At 39.3% G+C, this 24,192-nt stretch overlaps 1 protein-coding gene across 2 annotated transcripts; it reads left to right on the top strand.

The window, feature by feature from the left end:
* Positions 1–39: 39 nt before the first annotated feature.
* Positions 40–23,766, top strand: LOC115017159 (growth hormone receptor-like). 2 transcript variants are annotated; one of them, XM_029445402.1, is made up of 9 exons: positions 40–177; positions 5,136–5,223; positions 13,103–13,238; positions 15,051–15,229; positions 16,514–16,692; positions 16,891–17,035; positions 18,156–18,246; positions 19,963–20,032; positions 21,676–23,766. In XM_029445402.1, exons 2-9 carry the CDS (start codon positions 5,145–5,147, stop codon positions 22,543–22,545), a joined length of 1,749 nt encoding a protein of 582 aa, XP_029301262.1. In that variant the 5' UTR covers positions 40–177; positions 5,136–5,144; the 3' UTR covers positions 22,546–23,766. The 2 variants fall into 2 exon arrangements, with proteins under 2 accessions (XP_029301262.1, XP_029301261.1); XM_029445401.1 differs by lacking the exon at positions 40–177 and having other exon boundaries at positions 5,121–5,223.
* The last annotated feature ends 426 nt before the right edge of the window (positions 23,767–24,192 follow it).

A 24,192-nucleotide genomic window follows, 5' to 3' on the forward strand; every position in this document is an offset into this window, starting at 1 on the left:
CACCACCCTGCATGGATCTCGGTTTTCCCGGTTAGTTTTCAGAGGGTGTTCGCGGTCTGTTCAGAAGGATTGTGGACTTAATTTTGTGTGTGTGAGATTTAAATGGTGCTGCCGTTTTACCACGGAACCCTGCGAGAGTTTTAGGACGCGGAGCAGACTGCTGTCCACTTCTACACAGTGAGTTACTACTCATGTCTGTCCTGCATGTGTGTGTTTACGCAGCTGTATGTAAGCCGACAGTGTCTGATAGCGTTTTACTCATAATCGTACACTGGAATCTGAACTGCCGTTTACACAGTGTAGCCAGCATTTTACTTCTCGTGGTACACTATATTATCGTGTCAGAGCTTTTAGCCTTTTTATCTACATATTCCTCCATGAATCTTACACAATATCAGACCGCACAGTGTGAAAAACAGGTCTGAGCCCAATCTGTGAAGCAGAGTGAGAACAGACTCGTTAAACTGAAATGATGTGAAGAAACAGTTAAAGTTGTTTATAGTATATCATAAAAGTAGCCTGTCAAGGTTTACACGTGACATGTGCATATCAACTTTTAACAATTAACTTCTATGTAAATAATACATTTCTATCAATTTTGTAATACTGCCAAGTTTTAAAACTGATGAATTACACAATCTTTGCTTTTATCTTAACTGTGACTATTGATGTCTAATAGGGTATCTTTCCTGCATAATGTTCTAACTGTTTCTTAAACTCTTCCTGACTTTATATCTACGTCCTGTATCTGTGCAAATAAATAAAGGAACATGTCAAATCTACAAGTGTTAAAGGGTGGAAAGTATCAAGTATTTGAAATACTGTTAGGTACCAAAAACTCTGTGAAGTTCAATTTGGAGGGACAAAGTGACCTTGTTATGGTGCAAGATCATTTATTATCTTGAAATAAAATGACTAAGAAGTTAAACAAATAGTCAATTAATCAATTTGTTTATTTAATCTGCTACTATTTTAAATCATCGTCTGTTAACGGAATATCTTTGGTTAAGGACAGTTATTCAGAAAATAATGGCTGTCGCAACAAAAAAGATTTTTATAATCAAAGTGACCCTCTGGTAGTGAGGACACATTTTTTGTGGCCCTCACTATCCTCAAAGTTGCCCATCCCTGCTGTAGGGGTAAATGAACAATCTCACCCAGAGGAAAATGACGGAATGCGAAGGAGGGTTGGTTAGTTTGTTTGGTGGAGATGTTTAATGGTCATGGCCTTAGCCTTTCCAGGCTAAACGAAACAACACGCTCCAATACGGTCTCTCCCACAGTCCTTAGGCCGTTCTCTGACACACACACGTCCCTCATCCAGGACTCAGCCTACTGCAAGAGACCAGAACCAGGTTACCACCACTTATATTATTAGACTGACTACCTGATTCCCCAGGACGCCGCTGTTCGAGGCATTGATATGCAAAACAAATGGAAGAGTACAGTTAGGAGAATACGAGAGTGACTCGCCACAGAGGGCTTACTTAACCCTCTCAAACGCCAGCTGACACCGCTCCGTCCACTGGACCGGATCTGAGGCAACCTTTCAGGTCCGGTCGGTCAGGGGGCTGGTCCGCTCAGAATAGGCTGGAATGAAGCGTCTGTAGGCTGCCCAAGTGGTACCCCGGATACCATATCTCCCTCCGCCCTACCGCTTGTTCAGGTTGGCTGTGTGTGAGCCCCTCTCTCCTCAGAGACTCGAGCACTGCCCCAACCTCCTGCATTTACTGCTCCTCACGTCTCGCTGTGGAGGATGACGTCATCCAAGTAAGCAGCAACATATGCAGAGTGGGGACACAGAACCTGATCCATGAGCTGCTGGAAGGGGGCTGGGGCCCCAAACAACCCGAACAGAAGAGTCACAAATTGGTACAACTCGTACAGAATGAACAATGCCGTTTTTTCATTGGACTCTGGAGATAGAAGAACCTACCAGTAGCCCTTTGATAAATCCAGTGTCATATAAAAACGAGCCGTGCCTAGCCAATCCAGGAGTTTGTCGACCCTGGTCATCAGATAAGCATTGAAGTTGGACACCTTATTAACCCTGCAATGGTCAACACAGAACTGTATTGACCCGTCGCACTTGCGTACCAGCACGACAGGGAACCCCCAGTCACTGCTGGGACCATCTGAACCATCATCAGCCTGAAGCTCCGCCTGAACAATTTTCCTCTTGTGTTCGTAACAATGAAAAGTCCATTTAAAGCTCTGAAAGACATTCCCAGATCTACAGTAATGCTCTATCACGGATGGTGCATACTCACAATGGCAGGGTAAATATTGTATAGAATTCTGCAACAAATGACCTACATGGGAACTGAAAAGGTTACAACAACATTTGACATAGAAGTCTTTAGGTCTTATGTTTCTGCTTTGTACCTGATACAAAACGTGCTCTCACTCTTTTACATTCAAGGTTTCTTCTCCGAATCATCATCAATCAATGTGAAAGTCAACACGTAGCAATGGTTTCAACATGCATCAGCAGATTTGTGCATTTTGTACATCTTACTGTAATGTGATTAGGGATGTCACGATACCAGCAGTCGATACTAATACCAGTGAAATTCCACGATTCTCGATATCAATTATATACCACGGTAAAAAAGTAAGAGAAAACAATAAATCCCATCTACTTTAACATACACTCATACCGCCTTTTGTGGAGATCATGCATTAGGTTGTGTGTGTCTGTCTGTCTGTCTGTCCACAGCTAATCTCGCACATTAATGGACCCATCAGCCTTATATTTTATGGCATATTTAGGACCGTATGCTTAAGGACCTCTCTAAGTTGCGGTAGTTCACAATTTTTGAAAAACCTATTTATTGACAGTTTTATACCATCGCTGACTCCTCTTAACCGGCCTTTAGGAGCCACACGTGATCAACAACTGCTTCAGTAGCGAAAGGCCTTTCTGGTTATCAGCTAGGCTAAACAAGCCTTACTTAGTCTGCTGCAGGCACAGTTTGGCCTTTATGGTGGGTCAAAAACTGACATCCATAAACAAAGTTTGTTCTCATTTTGAACCATCTGCAGATTAATGCCATACACAATACGATATGATTCACTAAAGTTTCTCACACCTCGCACTAGCATTAGAGATTCATATCAATATGTATTTAGCCTCTACTTAACCAAACATAATGAGTGACGGATTATGTAACAGTAATTCTTTTTTCACCATATTGCGTATGTAAACTTAACACAACGCGATAACGATATTAGTGGCGATAAATAAATAAACAGACGTTAAAGTGTACTCAGTGATGCCTTTCTGTTTCTTTCAGTATACTGCTAAAACACAACTAACTGCCTCTTAAATTACAAATATGAAAGGAAAATATTTCCAACAAACATTGAACTGTCTCTTCATAAAATAGCTTTAGTGTCTTGTTCCTACGTTTCTGGCTGTTGACACAGATATTTAGGCCATGACATCATAATGCGAGTGTTAGGTGTTAGGTTCCATCTGAAAACGACATTGCTATTTTTATCTGAGTCAGGAGGCATCTCCAAATAGATTATGACAATGTTGTGAAGTATTTTTGAATATATTGAAATGATAAATCAGGCTTAGAAATACTTTGTGAATCCTATTCACAAACTCACAAAGGAGCCCAACTCCTGGGTTGAAACACGCCGTATGAATCCCAACACAAGGCTCAGTAAACAAGATCCAAGCGAGGCCCAGAATGTAGTAGGGATGTTTTTCACAATGCGCTGGCAGGATCCCAGCACTGTTGGCTGCAGATGGATGTCACGTTGGAAGCAAACGTTCTCTCTCCAGGAAGGATACACATTGTGATACCACGAGGAAAATATTTTATTATTATTTACTTTAATATGATTAAACAGCATTTTCTGACATCTTGAACATTACTTAAACCATTAATTGATGATGAAAATAATTGATTCTTCTTCTTCTGTCGATCGACTAATCAATTAGTTGAATAATAGTTGCAGCTCTAAGTTGAATTGCAAACGTAAGGGGAAAGCAATGAATGGAGGTAAAATGTCAGATGAAGTATAAATTATAAAAAGAATAAGTGTTAAGTATCTTTAACTGATATCTGGTCTCTGTAAAAACAGAAACCAGATATCAGTTAAAGCGGGGGTGTCAAACTCAATTAAGTTCAGGGGCCACATAAAGCCCAATTTAATCTCAAGTGGGCCGCACCAGTAAAACCAGACCATAATAACCTATAAATAATGGCATAAAGTACATTCTGAAAATATTCACATTTAATAAACTATCTTTTTACAAAACATTATGAACAACCTGACATTTCTTAAGAAAAATAAGTGTCATTTCAACAATATTATGCCTCAGTTTATCATTTACACATGTGCATTACAACTTACAGATCACAGTGTATCTACAAAGGCACACAACATTTAGTCACAGGTATCTAGAACTGAACAATTATTTTACTTTATGATCAAAACTTGTCAAGATCTAGAAATTATTTTCAATTTAGATTAATTTCCACATCTGTGTAGTAATCCTGACACACCACACCATACAAACTAAAGTGGGAACTTTAAGTTACTTTTATTGAAAAATTGCAGTTAATGGGTTATCTGTAATCTTTACACTTTGCAAAATCATCCTGCGGGCCGGATTGGACCCTCTGGCGGGCCGGTTTTGGCCCACGGGCCGTATGTTTAACACCCCTGAGTTAAAGTGACACTCATTTAAATGGTCTTGATGAAAATCTGAAATAAGATCCTTTTAAAGCAGCCAAAGGTGTGACTTCACATGTAGAAGTCAATTAAATGAAAAGTCCTAAGAACTTGAATATCTTAAAGCAGTAACAGTACAATGTTACTAATCTACACGTGTAACAAAGTAACCGACTTCTTCCAGCTGAAACGGATAAGCTGATATGTATGCACGGGTGCAGGATTTACAAACGGAAACATTCAGTCATTTGATAAATGCGTTTATCTAAAGCACGTTACGGTTCTGGGACTCTATACAGTTTTATCATGGGTGTACCCAACCTCTACTCTGAGAAGTTAAGGAGTGTTTAATGGTGGTAGTGGGCTGGGCCTTCATGGGCTGTATGGTTCAGCTGGGTGGACTGCACTGTGAAACTAACATTCGCCACATGTTTTCTCCTCAGCTCAACACCATGGCTGCCGCTCTCACCATGCTCTTCTTCCTCCTTCACATCTTCACTGCTTCAGTGCAGGGATCAGCCTCTGATCAAGGTACGTTTATGAATATAAGTATAAGTAAGTCAGAATTTAAACACATTTGTTGGCATTTGAATACTTGAGAGAGATTTGAAATGATTGCTATTATATAATGTAGTGTTATAGTGTTTATTTTCTTTAACTATTTGGTTTGGAATCTGAAATTGAAAATTGCAATCTGCTTTTAATGGACCACAGGACAATTTCAGCCCTGAATAATACAAAAAGTGTATAGTTGCATTGTTACTTTGTGCTCCGTACTGCTTTGGCATTCAAATGAATATGAAATGTGTTGCGCAACACCACACAGAGCCAGCAGATTTCTAGTGAAGTGGCTTCCCAGGAATTCTAGAGAGCAGAGAGTACTCCACTGCTGAACAATGGGAAGCTGTTTAGTGTGTCTCGGCCCCCCTTTCTTCCACACAGCCCCTCAGTGGTAGTAAACAGACTGTGCATTTGCATGCATGGCTTGTATTTAAACCACAGATATAAACTAGGTCTGCATTGACCATTAAGTCACATGGGGACATCCTGTGCTTTGTCTGGTTACATAACACTATTAGTATAGTTTAGCGGAGGTGTAGACGGAGTATGTGTTCTCCTCTAATCCCGTTCTCCTGTTATTTAGTTTTATTCCGGGTTTTTTCATGCCTGTATGAACAAGACTGCTGTGTTTTGACAGGCATTCAATTTCCCACTGCAACATAAAAAGGGAGTGAAAGCTTTCAACTGGCTACCAAATTGTTCTTTGGACTCAATGGTGCCTCAGCTAGCTATAGCTTTTATTTTATGCAGACTTGGTAGCAAGTTTGCCAACTTTTAATAGGCTTCAGATTTCTGCCTTCATCCCACATTGTGTTGACTGATCAAAACCTGTTTGGAGTGTGGTGTTGGCTGCTTAGCTTAATTCATTGTAAGAGACATGAGTAAATACTCAGGGTGGGGGAAGGAGTGCTAATGGCTAACAAAATAATTATTTATAAATAATCTTTTTTTTAAATGAAAAAGCACTTCACAATTCGCAGAACCCATCTGCTGTGGCTACCGGCTACTTCCCATTCCTCCAATGATACACAGGTTGCTGCTAGCCACCTACTCAGTCTCACCATGTAGCTTAAAGTAGATTGGTAAGCAATATGAAAACATTTAACATAGCAAGTTAAGCTACATTGAATCAAACTGGATAATTTAACTTTGAAGCTTATGCTTAAGATCTTTCAACAAATATGTTGTCACTGCTGGTGAAGATGTTTGTAATTCAGAGTAGGCCTTCTCAGATATCAGTAACATTCGTGAGATATTAGAGTTTCCCACAGAATTAAGTTAGCAGTTTACGGCAGCAGGATAGCCGCTTACAGCATGCGTACCTTGACAATCCAGCTGTATTCCTTAACGTTAACTTGAACTTTTAGCTATCCTTACTAGCTAGGCTCCTTACATACTTGCTAATAACTCATTTGAAGAGTTGGGTCTTTCTGAGATTGACAGCGTTGTGGTAAGCTTGATTACATTGGAGAAGCTAGCAATATTAAACTAGATTCTTTAAATTATCCAACCAAAAAACCCAGCCCAATGTTGTAAACTCTTCGCAATGGAAGTAGCTAGCAGCAGCAGCTCCAGAAGTTGCTAAATCCAGCGAGAAAGTCGCCAAATTGGCAGCAGTGACGTCCCGTTCCTTCAGGTCTCCCTGTAAAGCCATTTCCCCCAATGTATCATTGTGATAATGAACGCAAACAATGGACATGACTATTGTTAGTACTCACAGCTGTCAAGCAGGCAGATGGTAGAAGACTCAGACAGGCAGAGTGCACTTAGACAGGCAGACTAACTCAGTGGTTCACAAACCTTTTCTGCAGGCCCCCCCTTTGGTAGATTAGAATATTTCCGAGACCCCCCTGGGAGCTCTGTCACAAACTTTTCAATGTTATGCTAGCAGGGCTCAAGCCTTGCCGCGCCCCCCCTGCCAACCACTTTGGGAAACACTGGACTAATTTATCAGAGTAAACTTGAATGCATCAGTTTTGTTCATAATACTACTTGTCAGTAGACTCTTCTCACATGAGGAGACTGTGCACTAGTTAATCGATCGTTGATGGTGTTGTTCTCTGACGGATAAGAAAAAGCACCACATCTTATATCACCCAGGAATCAGGACATTGCTTCTTGATGTGATTACGAGATCATCCTGTCGCTCTTCACATTCGGGCATACACAAGCTTTTTTTGTCTCTTTTTTAATTTTATGTTTTGCTCATTAGGTTAGTAAAAGGTTCCACAATCAGTTTTGAGAGCATTGTGGCTCTTAGCCAAGGAAGGAAATGGCTTTTTCTATATACGGAGGATGAGGTATTTCCTCCTGAGAGTGAACTGATTGATGTCTAAACACGGGATTCTCTAAATAACCGTTTGCCCTGTGTGCTCATAGGAAAGACATTAATAAAGGCTTCCCACCAACACACTGTGCAGATGTTAATAGATGCTATGATGGGAAAACGCACTCAAAAGACAATACGCTGTGTTCTACCTGATAATAAACAGCATCTGCTGTATGTGGGGGTCCTTTGAAGGGAATTACTAGCTGCTATTTCCTCCTCCATTCAAAATTGCGGCAGAAGAGGAAACGCATGTGGGCTTTTCAAAACAGATTGACTAAGGATGTTTTTGTTTCGCCCTGAAGCAGATTGTGTCCGCAGCACTCGGAGAGAAATCAGGCTGTAAACATGTTTACTTTGTATGCTTTTGGCAGTTTGCCTAAGAAAGGGGTTGTCCTATAACGAGAATGGGTTGTACATTTATATTTTCTGTCTTAGAAATTGTGTGGCTCAGAAAGTGCTCGGCTTCACATGTTTACTTACACCAGGAGTGAACTCTGCCTGGCGGCTGTTGAGCAAACACAGCAGCACTCAAGCACACAAGCACACAAATTATGGTTTGCAAGTGGATCTAATATGTTGAGGTGTACTGGCTCCTTCAAAATTTTACTTGAAAGTACAAAAGTATTTACAGCAAAATGTGAACATAAAAATACTTGATTACCGTAATTGTTTGGTATATCCATCAAACAATGGGTCGGACCAACTAATCATTTCAGCTCAACATATTATACCAGGAGACCGCTGTTCATGTCTCATGCGAAACCAAAAGTCAGCATTGACTTATTTTGTCTTGCTTACATAACTTGCGTCAACGTACCTAATTTACACCATTTACATAACGTACTTAACTTATGTACGTAAATTATGTTACGTAGCAAAGATACTTATTTTAACACAAACCATGATCTTTTCCTTAACCTAACCAAGTAGTTTTGTTTCCTAAACCTAAGTGACACCAAAGGGGAATGCTGCGCGTTAAAAAGTAACGCCGAGGTGTCTGACCAAGCGTCCGTATGTGACGAGTCAGGAATGAGAAAGTGTTGGAAAGATCAAGGTCTTGGTTAAATACAGCAATTGTCAACACTGACTTGAACCACAAGTTGTGCCACATAACATAATCCAGGCAGTAATTACATTTGCCCTCAAAACGTATATGCCAATACAATTTAATAGTATACAAATGTAATTTGTAGAGAAACAGAGTTGCAAATAAATCTGGTAGAAAAAAAGGTACAATGTTGCCCTGTGAAATCTAGTAGTACGAATAGAGGTGGGTGACAGTATGTCATTTTCTATCGCAATATTCTTATATTTTTTGCAATCTCGTGAACCCATCTCCATCAGTCTGACAATGATTTGGGGGGCAATGGTCAATATTTCTGGGGTTCTGTTGTAGCCAGTGGATATCTGGGCCAAGACTTCCTCTTCCATGCGCCGGTCATTGTTTACAGTCTTTAGCATCTTGAGATGTGAGACTGGAGATGCAGTTAAGAGACGATGTCTGCAACCAGATTGTTTCAAGTAGCCAGTTTACAAGCTAATTTTAAGCTTGGTCTGAAGATGGCCAAGATTGTATTTTAGCCTCTTTTGCTCTTCACACTGACTGTTTACCTGCATGCAACCAAAGCCCACTAAAACATGGTTGGTCAATACTACTCGAACTTCAAACATAAACCAGAATTCATCTGGTGCCAGATATTTTCCGGTTGCTACACATTACTATGCAGATATCCGTTTATAGAGATTATATTTTGTGATACAGTACATTATCTGGAAACATATTTCAGAAGCCAGTGTACAGTGAAATGCTCAGATCTTTATGTCTGTGTGTTTGAAAAACCCTATATATGGAATACACAGAAATGACACATTTTCCCGGTCACATGCACACAATTTAGAAACCATCCACATGTGCTCATGTATCATGATGAAATGAGCCATATAAATGTTCCACATAGCGGAGTGTCAAATTGATTTTTCTCTTAATCCTGAGCTAAGCAGAGTTCCTAGGAGTCAGGATCTGGTAAACAGGTTATTTTTAACATGTAATTCCTTTTCCCAGAAGCACCCTGAGAGGGCCAGAGGTATTCATCATCCGCTCCGAGCGGTGCCTCTCAGCTGGGAAGGAGCCATCTTGTGCTCAGTCTGCACGGGCTTGTGTGTTGTTCTTGTCTGACATGTTGATGTCCCCAGAAACATTGATCAGAAAGCCTCCTGGTAATACAATCAACAGTGTTTGCTTAACGGAACGTAAAAAAGCTCCCTCAGCTCTTTGTTTAAAGGACCAGTGCAACCACATTAAACACATAACACTTTCCTCTAGTGATACAGTAGCTAGTCATGCAGATTGTTTTCTAAGCAAACTGTCTAACAATAAGTCTAGTGGGGAATTTCCATTATCTGGATAATCCTTAATATACTGTATATAGATAGACAGACGGATATTAATAAATCTAAAGGGTGTACTCACTTTTGAGATATACTGTATATATATATATATATATATATATATATATATATATATATACAGTATATATACAGTATATCTCAAAAGTGAGTACACCCTTTAGATTTTTGCAAATATTCTGTTATATCCTTTCAGGGGATAACATTATCCTACTGAAACTTTGATATAACTTAAAGTAGTCAGTGTGCTGCTTGAATAACAGTATAGATTTATTGTCCTTTGAAAATTACTCAGTACACAGCTGTTAATGTCTAAACAGCTGGCAACAAAAGTGAGTACACCCCATAGTGAACATGTCCTAATTGTGCCCAATGATGTTGTTTTCCCGCCCTGGTGTCATGTGACTCGTTAGTGTTACAAGGATTCAGGTGTAAATGATAAGCAGGGCTGTTAAATTTGGTGTTTTGGGCACAATTCTCTCTGAATGCTGGACAACATGGCACCTCATGGCAAGGAACTCTCTGAGCGGCTGAAAAAAAGGATTATTGCGCTTCACAAAGATGGCCTTGGCTATAAGAAGATTGCCAACACCATGAAAATGAGTTGCAGCACAGTGGCTAAGATCATACAGCGGTTTTCCAGGACAGGTTCCACTCGGAACAGGCCTCGCCAGGGTCGACCAAAGAAGTTGAGTCCACGTGCTCAGCGTCATATCCAGAGGTTGGTTTCCAAAAATAGACGTGCGAGTGCTTCCAGCATTGCTGCAGAGGTTGCAGAAGTGGGATGTCAGCCTGTCAGTGCCCAGACCATACGCCGCACACTGCATCAAATCGGTTTGTATGGCGGTCGCCCCAGACAGAAGCCCCTTCTGAAACCGATGCATAAGAAAGCCCGCAAACAGTTTGCTGAAGACAATGAATCCAAGAACATGAGTTACTGGAACCATGTCCTGTGGTCTGATGAGACCAAAATAAACCTGTTTGGGTCAGATGGTGTCCGGCGTGTGTGGCGGCACCCTGGTGAGGAGTACCAAGACAAATGTGTTTTGCCTACAGTCAAGCATGGTGGTGGCAGCATCATGGTCTGGGGCTGCATGAGTGCTGCCGGCACTGGGGAGCTGCATTTCATTGAGGGACACATGAATTCCAATATATACTGTGACATCCTGCAGCAGAGCATGATCCCCTCTCTTCGGAAACTGGGCCGTAGGGCAGTTTTCCAACATGATAATGACCCTAAACACACCTCCAAGATGACAACGGCCTTGCTGAAGAAGCTGAAGGTTAAGGTGATGGACTGGCCAAGTATGTCTCCAGACCTAAACCCAATTGAGCACATGTGGGGCATCCTCAAGAGGAAGGTGGAGGAGTGCAAGGTGTCCAACATCCGTGCGCTCCGTGATGTCGTCTTGGAGGAGTGGAAGAAGATTCCAGAAGCAACCTGTGCAGCTCTGGTGAATTCCATGCCCAGGAGGGTTAAAGCAGTGCTAGATAACAATGGTGGTCACACAAAATATTGACACTTTGGGCACAATTTAGACATGTTCACTATGGGGTGTACTCACTTTTGTTGCCAGCTGTTTAGACATTAACAGCTGTGTACTGAGTAATTTTCAAAGGACAATAAATCTATACTGTTATTCAAGCAGCACACTGACTACTTTAAGTTATATCAAAGTTTCAGTAGGATAATGTTATCCCCTGAAAGGATATAACAGAATATTTGCAAAAATCTAAAGGGTGTACTCACTTTTGAGATATACTGTATATATATATATAGTGCCATTTAAGAGTTTTTAGCAAATTTTGATGATTATCAGGATAAAATTAATTGCAATTATTACTTTTCTAGATGGGTTTAGTTGAGTTCTGATAATTTCATCAAAGTTTTTGCTTTATATGTCTTTCCAGTGTATGTTATAAATTCCATTGTATGGCTGATATAGATATTTGAGAATATAAAAGATCATATTTGCCAATATTATTTTGTGTTACGTAATGTAATTAAAATATGTTAATGTATGTTTTAAATAATTTGGATGAAATGCGTTAGCATTCACATAAAAAATAAAAACAAACTTGACTGCTATCTGGTGGACAAACTATGTAGTGGCAACAATATTTCTGAATGACCTCCCACATATTTTTTATCATTACTCTACTGCAATTTCTTGTTACTTAACGGCAACACCCAAATATCTGCGATAAGCCTATACAGGCTGATGAGCCTGGCGGATGTTTTGGTCGGCTTCTCGTTTTTCTAAGTCCCAGTTACTCTTGCTAATCCACAGACCTCACAGACCGCAGTTTTCATCGGAAGTACTTTCTGCTGGAGTAACCAGAATAGTGTTTTTTGAAAGAGATGTTTCTGTTTTATTCTACACAGATCCACAGCATGCTTAACAATCAAGTCATTGGGATATCTACAGAAAATGTACAATACAATAATAATTATGCCATCAGTCAAATTCATATTTAACTAACCCTCTTTTTAGGCAAAATAATTACACTCAAAATACGAGTGTAGGGAGGTTGAGCGAGAGTCTGTAACCTTAACTGTACACCAATGCATTGGGAAACGGCAGCCAGATAAACTACCATATTAACATTATATGTGTATTATTAAAATTATATCATTATTTAATTTTTTTTTATACCACGGTTATCGTCAATACCAGTATATCTCGACACCGGCAGTGTGAACACACTACACACAGACAGGAATTGGGACCCAGCTCATGTCTGCTGCTAGAGAGGAGCAGAAATGTGCTCTGTGCACATTTGGTTTGACTTAGTAAAACACATCCAAGTAGTACTTTCTGTGCCTTTTTTAGGTACACTGAAAGCCGATAGCTCATTCCACGACAGCCGTGCCAGTGAACTCTCCAGCTGCAGCTTTCGCTTGAAGAGCAGTAAAATGACTTCTAGGAAAAAGCTGATATTCTCCGTGTGGCTGGGCCACTCGCTGGATTTAGGTTACAGTTTCTTTCCTGTCCCTGAAGTGCAGTGCAATGATGAGTCATAAAAGTTACAACAGAGAAGAGAAAGCAACATATCTTTACAGTATAAAAGATAATTAGATGTGTTCTCTCTCTCCTTCTCTCTTCCCTACAGTCCCCCCCCAGATAAACCCGCACCTCACCAGTTGTGTCTCCACCAACATGGAGACATTCCGCTGCAGATGGAATGTCGGAACTCCCCGGAGGCTCTCCGAGCCGGGAGATCTGCGCTTGTTCTACATTAACAAAATGTAAGGATGCAAACTTTGCTTATGTGCTTTTTCTGTGCGTTGAAGCAAATCAAGGCGACGGATTAAAACAGTGAGTAGAGGCCCGTCATTGGTTTCTTTTTTATGAATTCTCTTTTTATTTGCATACGAGGCAGAGTACAAATCATTTCAACAGAAGAAAAACATCTTCAACTATCCAGGCCTTTCAAAGAAAAGGATAATAATTATAATAAGTGCATAATGAAAAGAAACCAAACATTTACAGCAAACACATGGAGTTGATTATTAACCGACCCATATAAACTTTTGTTTGATCTTAGCATTGTATACAGTGCAATAATGCTATGTGACGCAGATAAAGACAGACACAAAAGAAAACTGTATATACAGTCTATGCAGTTTTCTTTATACATACTTTATATGTCTCATAAGAGAGGAAAGGAAATAAGTGTCACAAATGCACTTAAGCTTAAGTGAATTTAGGTTAGAGTTGTAAACCACACTAAAAATTCACCTACATGTTCAAGGTCAAGCAGGGTCACTGCTATTACAACTCAAATGTGCACATGGTTGTGTCTAAGCCTTATCTGGCATATGGTGCACCAGCTCACTCTGTTGACAAGGCAAAAGTCCACTTCAGGTTTACACTTAGTTGGGAGACATTACTATGTCTGAGGGCATTGTAGTGTTTCTCTCTTATCAAATAGCAAGTTGTTTCTTAGTTTTTATTACTTAGATCAGGAGTTTTAAACATTTTTCAAGACAAGGACTTCTTAGCTGAAAGACAGATGGAGCAGGGAACCCCTACATGTGTATACAATTGAGTTGATATTAAACTGGGCCTACAACGTGTGGGGCAGCCTAAAGTGACTTTGGTAAGTGAATGTATATATGCGCAACAAAAGGCCATGAGATTTCCTTAATATGCTGGTTAAATGATAAGCCTGATATTATTCTATATTTAGACCTTACCCAACAATGTGTTAGTCTTTCTGACTTCCCTACCCTGTCTGGTATTCAGCCCCAAGCCCACCGGTCCTTATGAAGACATAAATCAATACAAAACGCTCCGAATTATATAGTTGTACTTTTAAAGGAGACATATAATGAAAAACATTGGTTATCTGAATCAAAAGGGAATCTCCATAGACCTCCATGTTAAAATGCCCAGCTTTACTGCAGAAATAAACATGTTTAAAGGTAAAAAGAATATTAGGGGCCGCTTTGAGAGGCAGGTCACTAACTGCTTGCTGTCTGCTCTGCTGCTCTTTCTAAATGTATTTACATTTTTTTTATGCTGAAGCAAACAACATTATTGCTTTCATTAAAAATACATTTGAGTTCCCTGGAAACATTAAGAGAAGCACTTATAAATCAAGAATTGTATCTAATCTCGAATTTCTGAATCGGTATCTAACCGAGAGTCATAAACGTTCCTCCACCACTGCCATCAGGTCAAAATGTCAGCTTTGTTCAAAAGATATCTCATAATCTAATTGGCAGATTAATGAAATACAGCCCCATGACATTTGCTTTAGCTTTACCTTCAAGGCAACCTTTACATTTACATAAACCCCACTACTGGTCTTAGATTAGCTAATATATCTATCTATATATCTATATATCTATATCTATCTATCTAGATATATAGATATCTAGATATAGATATAGATGTGTATATATATATATATATATATATGCGCCGTATATATAAAATATTTAGGAACTGCTTTGAGTAGATTTTCTGACTGAATGAAGAGGTGTTTCCTGTCACCTCTTTGCTCTCGTTCATGCTGTTCTTTAGACCAAATGTTGTCTTCCCCCCTCTTGCAGACCCTCCAACACTCCTCCTAAAGAGTGGAGCGAGTGTCCTCACTACAGCACAGACAGGCCAAACGAGTGCTTTTTCAACGAGAAACACACATCCATCTGGACACATTACCGCGTCCACCTCAGCTCGAGGGATCAATCGATCATCTATGACGAGAAACTCTTCCACGTTCAGGACATCGGTGAGTGTACTGCTCCCCTGCACACCTTTCACAGAAACCCAGACAGAAAGTGGATTAAAAACCCATGTGAGGTTTCCTATTCCACTGTTTTTTTCCACTCAAAAGTCTAAAGACAGGATTTGTTTGAACACTGGTAAAGTACCAATGCTCTTATCCAACTTCCACCATAGCTACTATACCATTACTATCTGAAGAGCCTTTGGATACTACTCCCCACAATGATATTTTATGACAATCGAGTGCTTCAAAGTTCGCTGCAACAGTTTGGGGAAGACTGTGTCCTGTTCAATGGGACAGTGGAATGAATTGGACCGCTGATTGAGCCAGGTCTTATCAGCCAGCATCACTGTTGGATCTCACTAAAACTCATGTGTCTGAATGAAGACAAATCCCTGCAGACAGGTTCCAAAATCGAGTAGAAAGCCTGAAACCATAACAATGAAGGCTGTTATAGCAGCAGATTAATTCCATGGCTTAGAACTGACAGGTGTGTCCTTTTACTTTTGTCCATGTAGTGTAAAGGGCAGTGATCTTGACACAAGGATTCATTTGGTCTGTTTTCCCCCTGAAGCTGAGACACTACAGGCAAAAAACATTTGAGTTCTTTTCAATTTTGAAAGGTTGGGCTATATTCCATAACATGTCTTCTTTCAGACTAAAGGTAAAGAAAAAAATAAACACATTTAGGTGTTTATGTTACTAACTTTGTCTATTTGGTTTGTAGATTTCTCCTAACTTCAGCGAAAGTTTGCATATTTAAACATAACATTTCATAAAACATGTAACACAATAAATAATTGGCTTAATAGTAATCAACTGGGGAAGTTTCAAGGTGATATCTTTTAGTTAACTGCCTATTCACCTGTAGTGTTTTTGCAAAATGTATGGAATTTTACATTACATATCTTTAAAGGCTGTTATTTTCTCACTCTGAGCCAGAAACCACTACCACCAGTACCACTTACATGCACACAGAGGGGCTTGTTTATATATCACATTTCATTACTATATTCTTTTTTTATGGTTGTTGACAGTATTTCTGATTTACAGAGTGATGCAAAGAGATATCCACAATTCCCTCTGTAAGAAATCAACTGGGGAAGTTTCATGTTGTACCCTATTCACCTGTAGTGTCTGCTTTTAACAAACGTCCCTTTGGTCCCTTTGAACTCTCTGACTCCAACTAACATTCCTCCCCCGCCTGTATATTATAGAATGGATACATGAATACATGTGTGTAAGCTTTTAAGTTAAAACATTTTCTTCTTATTTTCTGGCCTGCAGTGGAGCCGGATGCTCCGGTCTACCTGAACTGGACTCTGCTGAATGTGAGTTTGACCGCCAATCACTATGACATCATAGTGAGCTGGAAGCCGCCTCAGTCCGCAGACGTGCAGATGGGATGGATGACGCTGCAGTACGAGGTCCAGTACCGTGACGCCAACTCTGACCTGTGGGAAGTGGTGGGTGTTTTATTCATGTATCATGTTAAATCCTACTTTTGTGCCTCAGTTAACCTCAGTACAGTTGCTTTCAAGAGTCCTACGGAGCATTGTTTCATTTTATAGTTAAATTATTGTCACATGAATGTTTTGTAGAGGAGAAGATGGTGAATCTGCAGCACTGCTTCTGTTATTTCAACCTTGTTTTCTTAACCACAGGCCGACATTGGGAAAGACACACAACGCTCCATTTATGGGCTTCAAGCTAATGCCAATCACGAGGTTCGGGTCCGGTGTAAAATGTTAGGTGGGAAGGAGTTTGGAGAGTTCAGCGACTCTATATTTGTGAACGTCCCATCTAAAGGTAAACACTAACTGCTTACAGGCTGGATGAAAAATGTTACTTTATACCTGAAGAGGCTGCAGCTGCATTTTATTGTCACCGTGAATAAACCTTTTAAATATGTATATTCCAGTAGTTACCTGTGATCAGAATGTACCAGTAGCCATGAGTGAATCCAGCTCCATTTTATGCCAAAATATTTGAGAATTTTCCATTGATAAGCCACAGTAAGCCATCGCACTTTATCTGGAAAAAACAAGCAGAAGAACAACTATCTCAGTATTTAGGCTACTATCTTTTTGAAGACATGTCAATGTTGCTTAAAGACTCTTCTGTCCTGCCGCTACAAAACATGTTACCTACGGCAAACAGTAAAGTAGAAGTTGATCCGTTTTATAAAGTGTAGGCCTTCCTCCATTTCTTTACCCAAACAAAGGTGGCAGCACTAGCTGGTTGCTGCTTTACTAGCTATCTCAAAGGTTTTATTTATTTTGGACAAAAACAGCGTTTTGTATTACTGTAGCTTTAATGAAATCAGCATTGCAAATATAACAAGACTGGAAGTCTTGCTGAGTTACTGTACATGTTGAGACATGTCGGTCTGGACCACATTTGGGGACTAATTGAATGACCAACCATGCAGCTAGCATGCCTAAACAATTATGTTGCATTCTAAAGTGAAATGTGAAGGATGATACAATTGGCTACAGTAGTTATACAGTAATTATGAAATGATTTAAAGGGGTAGTTCGGACCTTATTGTATTTTATTATCTTATTGTTATTACCACTGACTATGGATAAGTAGGCTACCTAATGCAACCTCACTTCACACAATCCAAAAATACCCCTTTAATATCAGAGCATGCCAGGTGTCTTCAGCTCTACACCAGGTTATTTAGAGCCTCTTTCAGACATGCACTTCATACAGTAAATGTGATGACAATTTTACATTGAGTCACTTTTACAGAACAGTTTATGTCTGAAGGACAGAGCCATTACGTTAACGGATAAATCCAGCAATGTTATGTATGTGATGTCTGAAAATGGCTTCTGTGATTAATACATTTGTCAAACCTAAACATATCCTATTTGTTTTGAGTTTTTGATGTAATATATTAAATGTGAATTTATTTTCCCAGTGTCAGGATTCCCAGTGATGGCCTTGCTCATCTTCGGTGCCTTGTGTTTAGTGACCCTCTTGATGTTAGTTATCATCTCGCAGCAGGAAAAGTAAGTGTTTTACAACCTTGAAGATTTCTGTGTAGGACTGGATGGTTTGGAAATGCTTGGAGAAGTGATGAAGTGCAGTATGCACCTCAGTGTGGGCTTCTAGACCTTGAAACACTGCCTCAGTAACTGTTTATCTGCGGTGTCATTAAAAGGTGTTGAAAAGTGAGACATTCCATATAACTGCTCCTCAACGTTTGTACTGACGTCAAGTGCAATTTGTTTTCTATTGCCATTCATGTGTTTATTTCTTTATTTGTTAACTTGGATTCCCATTTTTTGCTACGCCATGACCCCCCTGTACCAACTCTGACCAAACATCACACAAACAAAAACAATGATAATAACTATAACAATTAACAGAGAAAACCAATAATATAAATAGAAACAAACAAAACTCTGTTTCGACCCGGGAAGGAAAGCACAAAATAAAAGAAACAGAACAGACTAAACTAAATGAACAAGATCCCTGGGAAGGTTCATACCAAGACCAAAAGACATCCAGCCGTACACCAGACGACGGTTGACAGGTCAACAAACCAAAACGATTTCTTTACTTATCTTAAAAAAATAAAGTTTTTAGGAGTTTTTTATGGCTTTTTTTATGCACAGGTCAGTTTGAAGACATTGGGCTATTTTGCTTCCATAATATGTCTTCTTGCAGACTAGTGAAAATAAAACATCCAAAATACACATTTAGGTGTTGATTTTATTTACTTTGTCTATTTGCGTCTTCAGATTTCTCCTAAATTCAGAAATGTTACCATTAGATAATGCCTCATTTGCATATTTAAACATAAATATTTAGAGCATTTGTAATACAATAATAATTATCTTAATGTAAGTAATCAGCTGAGGAAGTTTCAAGGTAATAATGTTTGTTTTTTTATTTGTTTTTTAACTCTATTCACTGACAATATTTTGAACCTGGCTTTATACAATGTCCAGATTTCTGCTCTAGAAATGTACGCAAATAAGGACATATTTAATAATAAAATGCCCCATTTGCGCATGTAATCATTTCAGAAAACACGGTTTACAAATAATAATTATCTTAATGGAAGTAATCAACTGGGGAAGTTTCATGTTGAAAATAATAATATATATAACTTATTAGATCAATATTGTACCCCCTTCATCTTAAAACAAGCTTTACTAGTAGTTTCTTTAGGGAGTATGGTGTTAGCTTTGTACAAAATTGTTGTCGGCATTGCACAAGTTGTACGTGCAGGAACAACTCCATGACCTTGTGTTACTGGTCTAGTTATAAAATATAAAATATTTGAGCGTAAGCTTTTTATGCTAAAGTACAAATATTGCAAAGGAAGACTGTCCTCCACTTTCAGCTGGGAGAGATCATCATGCATGGCCTTGACACTCACCCTGGATGAACAGTGAATAGCTAGACGTGCAGCTGTGTTGTGCACAAGTTGAAGCTTGTCCAAATCTCTGTTAGTCGCACTTGACTGAACTTCACTTCCCTTTTTTGCTACAATCTTATCAATATGACAAGAATAGGTAACCTGTTCATCCAGGGAGACACAAAAACTAAACCGTTTATTCAAGGGGATGAGGCAACTAAATCCCCAATGCATGATTCGAACCAAAGACGATGCACTTTGTTTTTGATACATTCAGCACATGCTTATTATTTTCTACCTAATTTGGAGAAAATTCAAGTTCACAAATTTCACGTTTGTCCTTTTTTTCCTCCCTAAGGTTGATGGTTATTCTTTTGCCTCCTGTTCCTGGACCTAAAATACGAGGAATTGACCCTAAACTACTCAAGGTATTCAATGCAAAATATTATTGTGCTTTATCATAATGTGTCCTTATTTACTAGCACACACTCTGTATTAAAGAGATTTGTCACTTAAAATGAACAAAGCAAACCATTTTCAGACCCACAGAAGTACGGAGCTATTGACTTTTTCAATCTTGGTTTTTTTCTAGATGTTGTCATCATTCCCAACTTTCTAACCTAAAGGAAATATTCTCCTAAATCACACATCAACCTCAACACTTTTAAGGCTGACTAATTCTAAAAGAAAATCACTAGCCCATAATGCAACTCTCTCTGTAGGAAACTCTTTCCACTCAAAATTAATATCTGAGGTTGTAATGATTGACAAGCCAATAGAATCATCTACAACACAGTGTTGCACAACGTATAGCAGGTTTATTACAACTTGTTTCCATAGTGTGGGCATTATTTCAAAGAACTGTGCTCATCAAAGTAATTGCTGAGTACTTCGCAACACCGCTAGAGTCCGACAAGCCAAGAAACACAAGCAGGCAGACGATCAGGCAGGTTTTATACAGGCCAACTGTTTGTTCAGACTATCCAAACCATTTTATTTGTAAAGTGAGCTCACCCAAACTGTGCGCACACAGTTAGGATGGTTTGCTTCGAAATAAGTTTGGCTAACCTGTGGGCTTTTTTTAAAACCTTCAGACGGCTTGTGTTTCTTGCCCAGTCTGACTTATTTGTAGTTGACGAGCACAACGTCACATTACTGATAGAAAAGCTACAAAATAAGAGCGAAGTCATAATAAACTGGAACTATGCCTGAAGCAGCCGACCTAAAGGCCTTTACACACCAGGAACTAAACAAAAACACGGAATATTCATATATATATATATATATATATATATATATATATATATATATATATATATATATTATATATATATATATATATAATATATATTATATATATAATATATATATATATATATATATTCGTCGACAATATTTTACGTTCCAACTTTTCACAACAAGACCGAGACATTTCGTGCACACAATCATCCATTGACCGTGTGCACATACAACAGAAATGATTGATGTAACACTATCGCTTATCTTATACAGGCAGGTTTTCTAGTATACATTTCACAACGACTACATGTTATTTCTAACGCATATAACGTTCTCAGCATTAACACTAGCTAATGGTTCTCTACATGTTACCGTGTCATAAGTGTCTTTACTCCTCTTTTCTAGGCTACTCACCATCACAATAAAGTTCAACTGCTATACTTCCCCAAATACTCTCTTTATATCCGTTTACTTTGTTGTGAGACCAAATGGATCCATCAGTCATTATCCATGCCTGTTGTTGTGTGACAGTATGAATGACGGAATCATAACATCGGCTACTATGAGGACGTCCGAGAAAATCTATTGATCGTGTGCGAAAATGTAATCATTTTATTGGTTCGCTAGTTTTTATCGGCATCAGACATTTGTAGAAATCGAACATGCTGTGGAAAAACCCCTGCACTGTTTTAGATTGTGTGTAGATAGGCTCATAGAGATGAATGGAATCAAATGTATAAATTGACGTGCAATTTATTCTTGTTTGGTCTGAAAAGATCTTAACTTGAATGTGGCTTCTTGACTCTCAACTCTTTTTTTCTTTATCTCACAGAAAGGGAAGCTGAGTGAGTTGACATCCATCCTAGGTGGCCCTCCTACTCTGAGGCCGGAGCTGTACAACAACGACCCCTGGGTAGAATTCATCGATCTGGACATTGAGGAGCAGAGCGACAGACTGACGGACCTGGACACGGACTGTCTCATGGAGCGCTCCCTGTCCTCCAACTGCTCACCCCTCTCCATGGGCTTCAGAGACGACGACTCAGGCCGGTCCAGCTGCTGCGATCCAGATCTCCCAAACGACCCAGAAGCGTCATCTTTCATTCCTCTTATCCCGAATCAAAGCCACGCTAAGGACTCGTCATGCTCAACTGCTTGTGAGCCAAGCCCCCCTGTCCAGAGCCCCGCCGCTGGTGAGCCTTGTTTTGTTGCACCGGGTAGAGAAGCGTTGTACACCCAGGTGAGTGAAGTGAGGTCATCTGGCAAGGTGTTGCTTTCACCTGAGGAACAGGCTGAGGTGGGGAAAAGCAAGAGCAAAGACACATTGAAAGTAATCATGGCGGAGAAAGAGAAAGAAAAGAAAGAGTTTCAGCTCCTGGTAGTGAATTCAGGTTACACCTCGGAGCTCAACGCAGGAAAAATGAGCCCCAGATTGTACTCGGGAGACATGAGTGAACCCTGCCAGACAGGAGGAGACTCAGGCTCTTCACCGTCCCTGTCGCCTTATCACGAATCAGATACCACCCACATGTCCCCTCTTCCCCCTGCTCCCGTCTACACCGTAGTAGAGTGTGTTGACAGGCAGAACAGCCTCTTACTGACGCCAAACTCGACACACGCCCCCCAGCTCATAATGCCAAAAATCATGCCGACACCAGACGGCTACCTGACCCCTGACCTTTTAGGAAGCATCACACCATAGATCAGCGGTGAACTGGGCAAAGTTAAGACTGTTCAATTAAAGGTAGAGATAAGCCTGGGTACGGTCTTTGAGATTGACTGTTGATGGTCCCAATGTTAAGTGTTGAATGTCCTAAAATAGTTGGGGGACATCTGTTCCTGTTCTGCCATCACCTATGACCTCCCGCTGCGCCCTCTGACAGGGCTGTAAAGTTTTAGTCGGAGGTTTGGTATGAGGGAGGAAGAGCTCATGAGAATGTGTTTTTGCTGCAGTTGTAGAAAAGGGCAAAGGGAAACTATAATCTTCATTTGGAGTTGTGTTTTTGTCCAGTTGATAAATGTAAGTCCATTTACTCTCCTTTAACCATTAGAAAATGATCTGCCTCTTTAGCAGCTGATTGCTTAACTATCTTCACCAGATAGCTGCTCATTTTGTGTGTCTGCTATTTGGTGCAGAGCCAAAACAGGCTAAAAGCGCTGACTAAATGAGAATGCTTGTTGTGTTATGTAAATTATGGACGTTAAATGAAACAAGTGAACGTTGACTTTTAGTTACATACGGGACACGAACAGTGGTCGCCTGGGTAAAAGTCCTGTGTTTGTTAAACCAAACTATTCAGCAGACGAGGCTTTGCAGAGTTGGTGGTTATTCTCTGTGGTTTTGTCACTACGAGTCAATTCAATTCAATGTTGATATAAAAAAAAAATTAAAAAATAAGCTTTAAAAAGGGTACATTAATGTTACTGTCACATGCTTCATTCCTATCATGTTGTACATTTCAAAATCTTTTTGATAAAATCAGGTCATATGTAGTTGATGTACTCTGTGAAAGATCATGTGCCCTCTTTTTATGAATCCAACATTTTTATGTTTTTCATAATGTTTCATACCTTTTCAGAATTGCCAAAATGAAAAAAACATCCGAAAAAGGAAAATAAAGCATGATCTGTGCGTGTATAAAAGGATCAAATGGAATATAAAATATCACATGCCTATTACTTTGATGTCATTTTTTTCTTAACTTTGAAATGTGTTCACAGCTGTCAGTGTTTCAGTACTCAATCAGTATTTCTTTTTGAGAGCACGGACTATAAAAGTTTATATTTTTTTCAGTTGGTGTCTGGTTGACAGTGCATTTAATTCAAATTAAAAGTTTGTGGTATATGGTCATCAGTGCTGGATTTGGACAGTTAATGCATTTTAACTGTTCAGGTGTTACAAATAAAGCACTTTCATACTTTTCCCATTTGTCTGTCTCTTTAATATTAGCTAGACCGCACAGAACACTGCATCATTTCTGTTGCGAGTGTAATAAGATGAGTGGTATTATTCAGAGTTTTTTTTATGTAAAAGTAGCAGCATTGCATTGAGAAATACTAGAAGATAAGAGTCCTGCATTGACATTTAATTTAAGTGGATGTACTAACAGCTAAATGTAATTAGCAGCTTCCATTCAGGATGCTACATCTTGTACTTGCATGTAAATAGAAACACATTCGAATAAATTGTTCTGGGAAATGTATTACATTTAGTAGATCCAAATTATCTACAATGACATTTTGAGTTAAAGTAAAGCGAAATATCAGATTATAATAATACCTACTCACAAGCGCCAAAAGTAATTATTTAGTAACGTTAACTGTAATTTGTAAAAGCATATTGTAAATA

The sequence above is a fragment of the Cottoperca gobio genome, chromosome 12 (genome assembly GCF_900634415.1).
Source record: "Cottoperca gobio chromosome 12, fCotGob3.1, whole genome shotgun sequence".
Taxonomy (NCBI): domain Eukaryota; kingdom Metazoa; phylum Chordata; class Actinopteri; order Perciformes; family Bovichtidae; genus Cottoperca; species Cottoperca gobio.

Coding starts and splice junctions, on each gene's coding strand:
- LOC115017159 (XM_029445401.1), top strand. CDS start 5,121: ATGTTTTCTCCTCAGCTCAACACCATGGCTGCCGCTCTCACCATGCTC. Junction 15,230..16,513: donor CTTCCACGTTCAGGACATCG/GTGAGTGTACTG, acceptor TCTGGCCTGCAG/TGGAGCCGGATGCTCCGGTC. Junction 18,247..19,962: donor ATCATCTCGCAGCAGGAAAA/GTAAGTGTTTTA, acceptor TTCCTCCCTAAG/GTTGATGGTTATTCTTTTGC.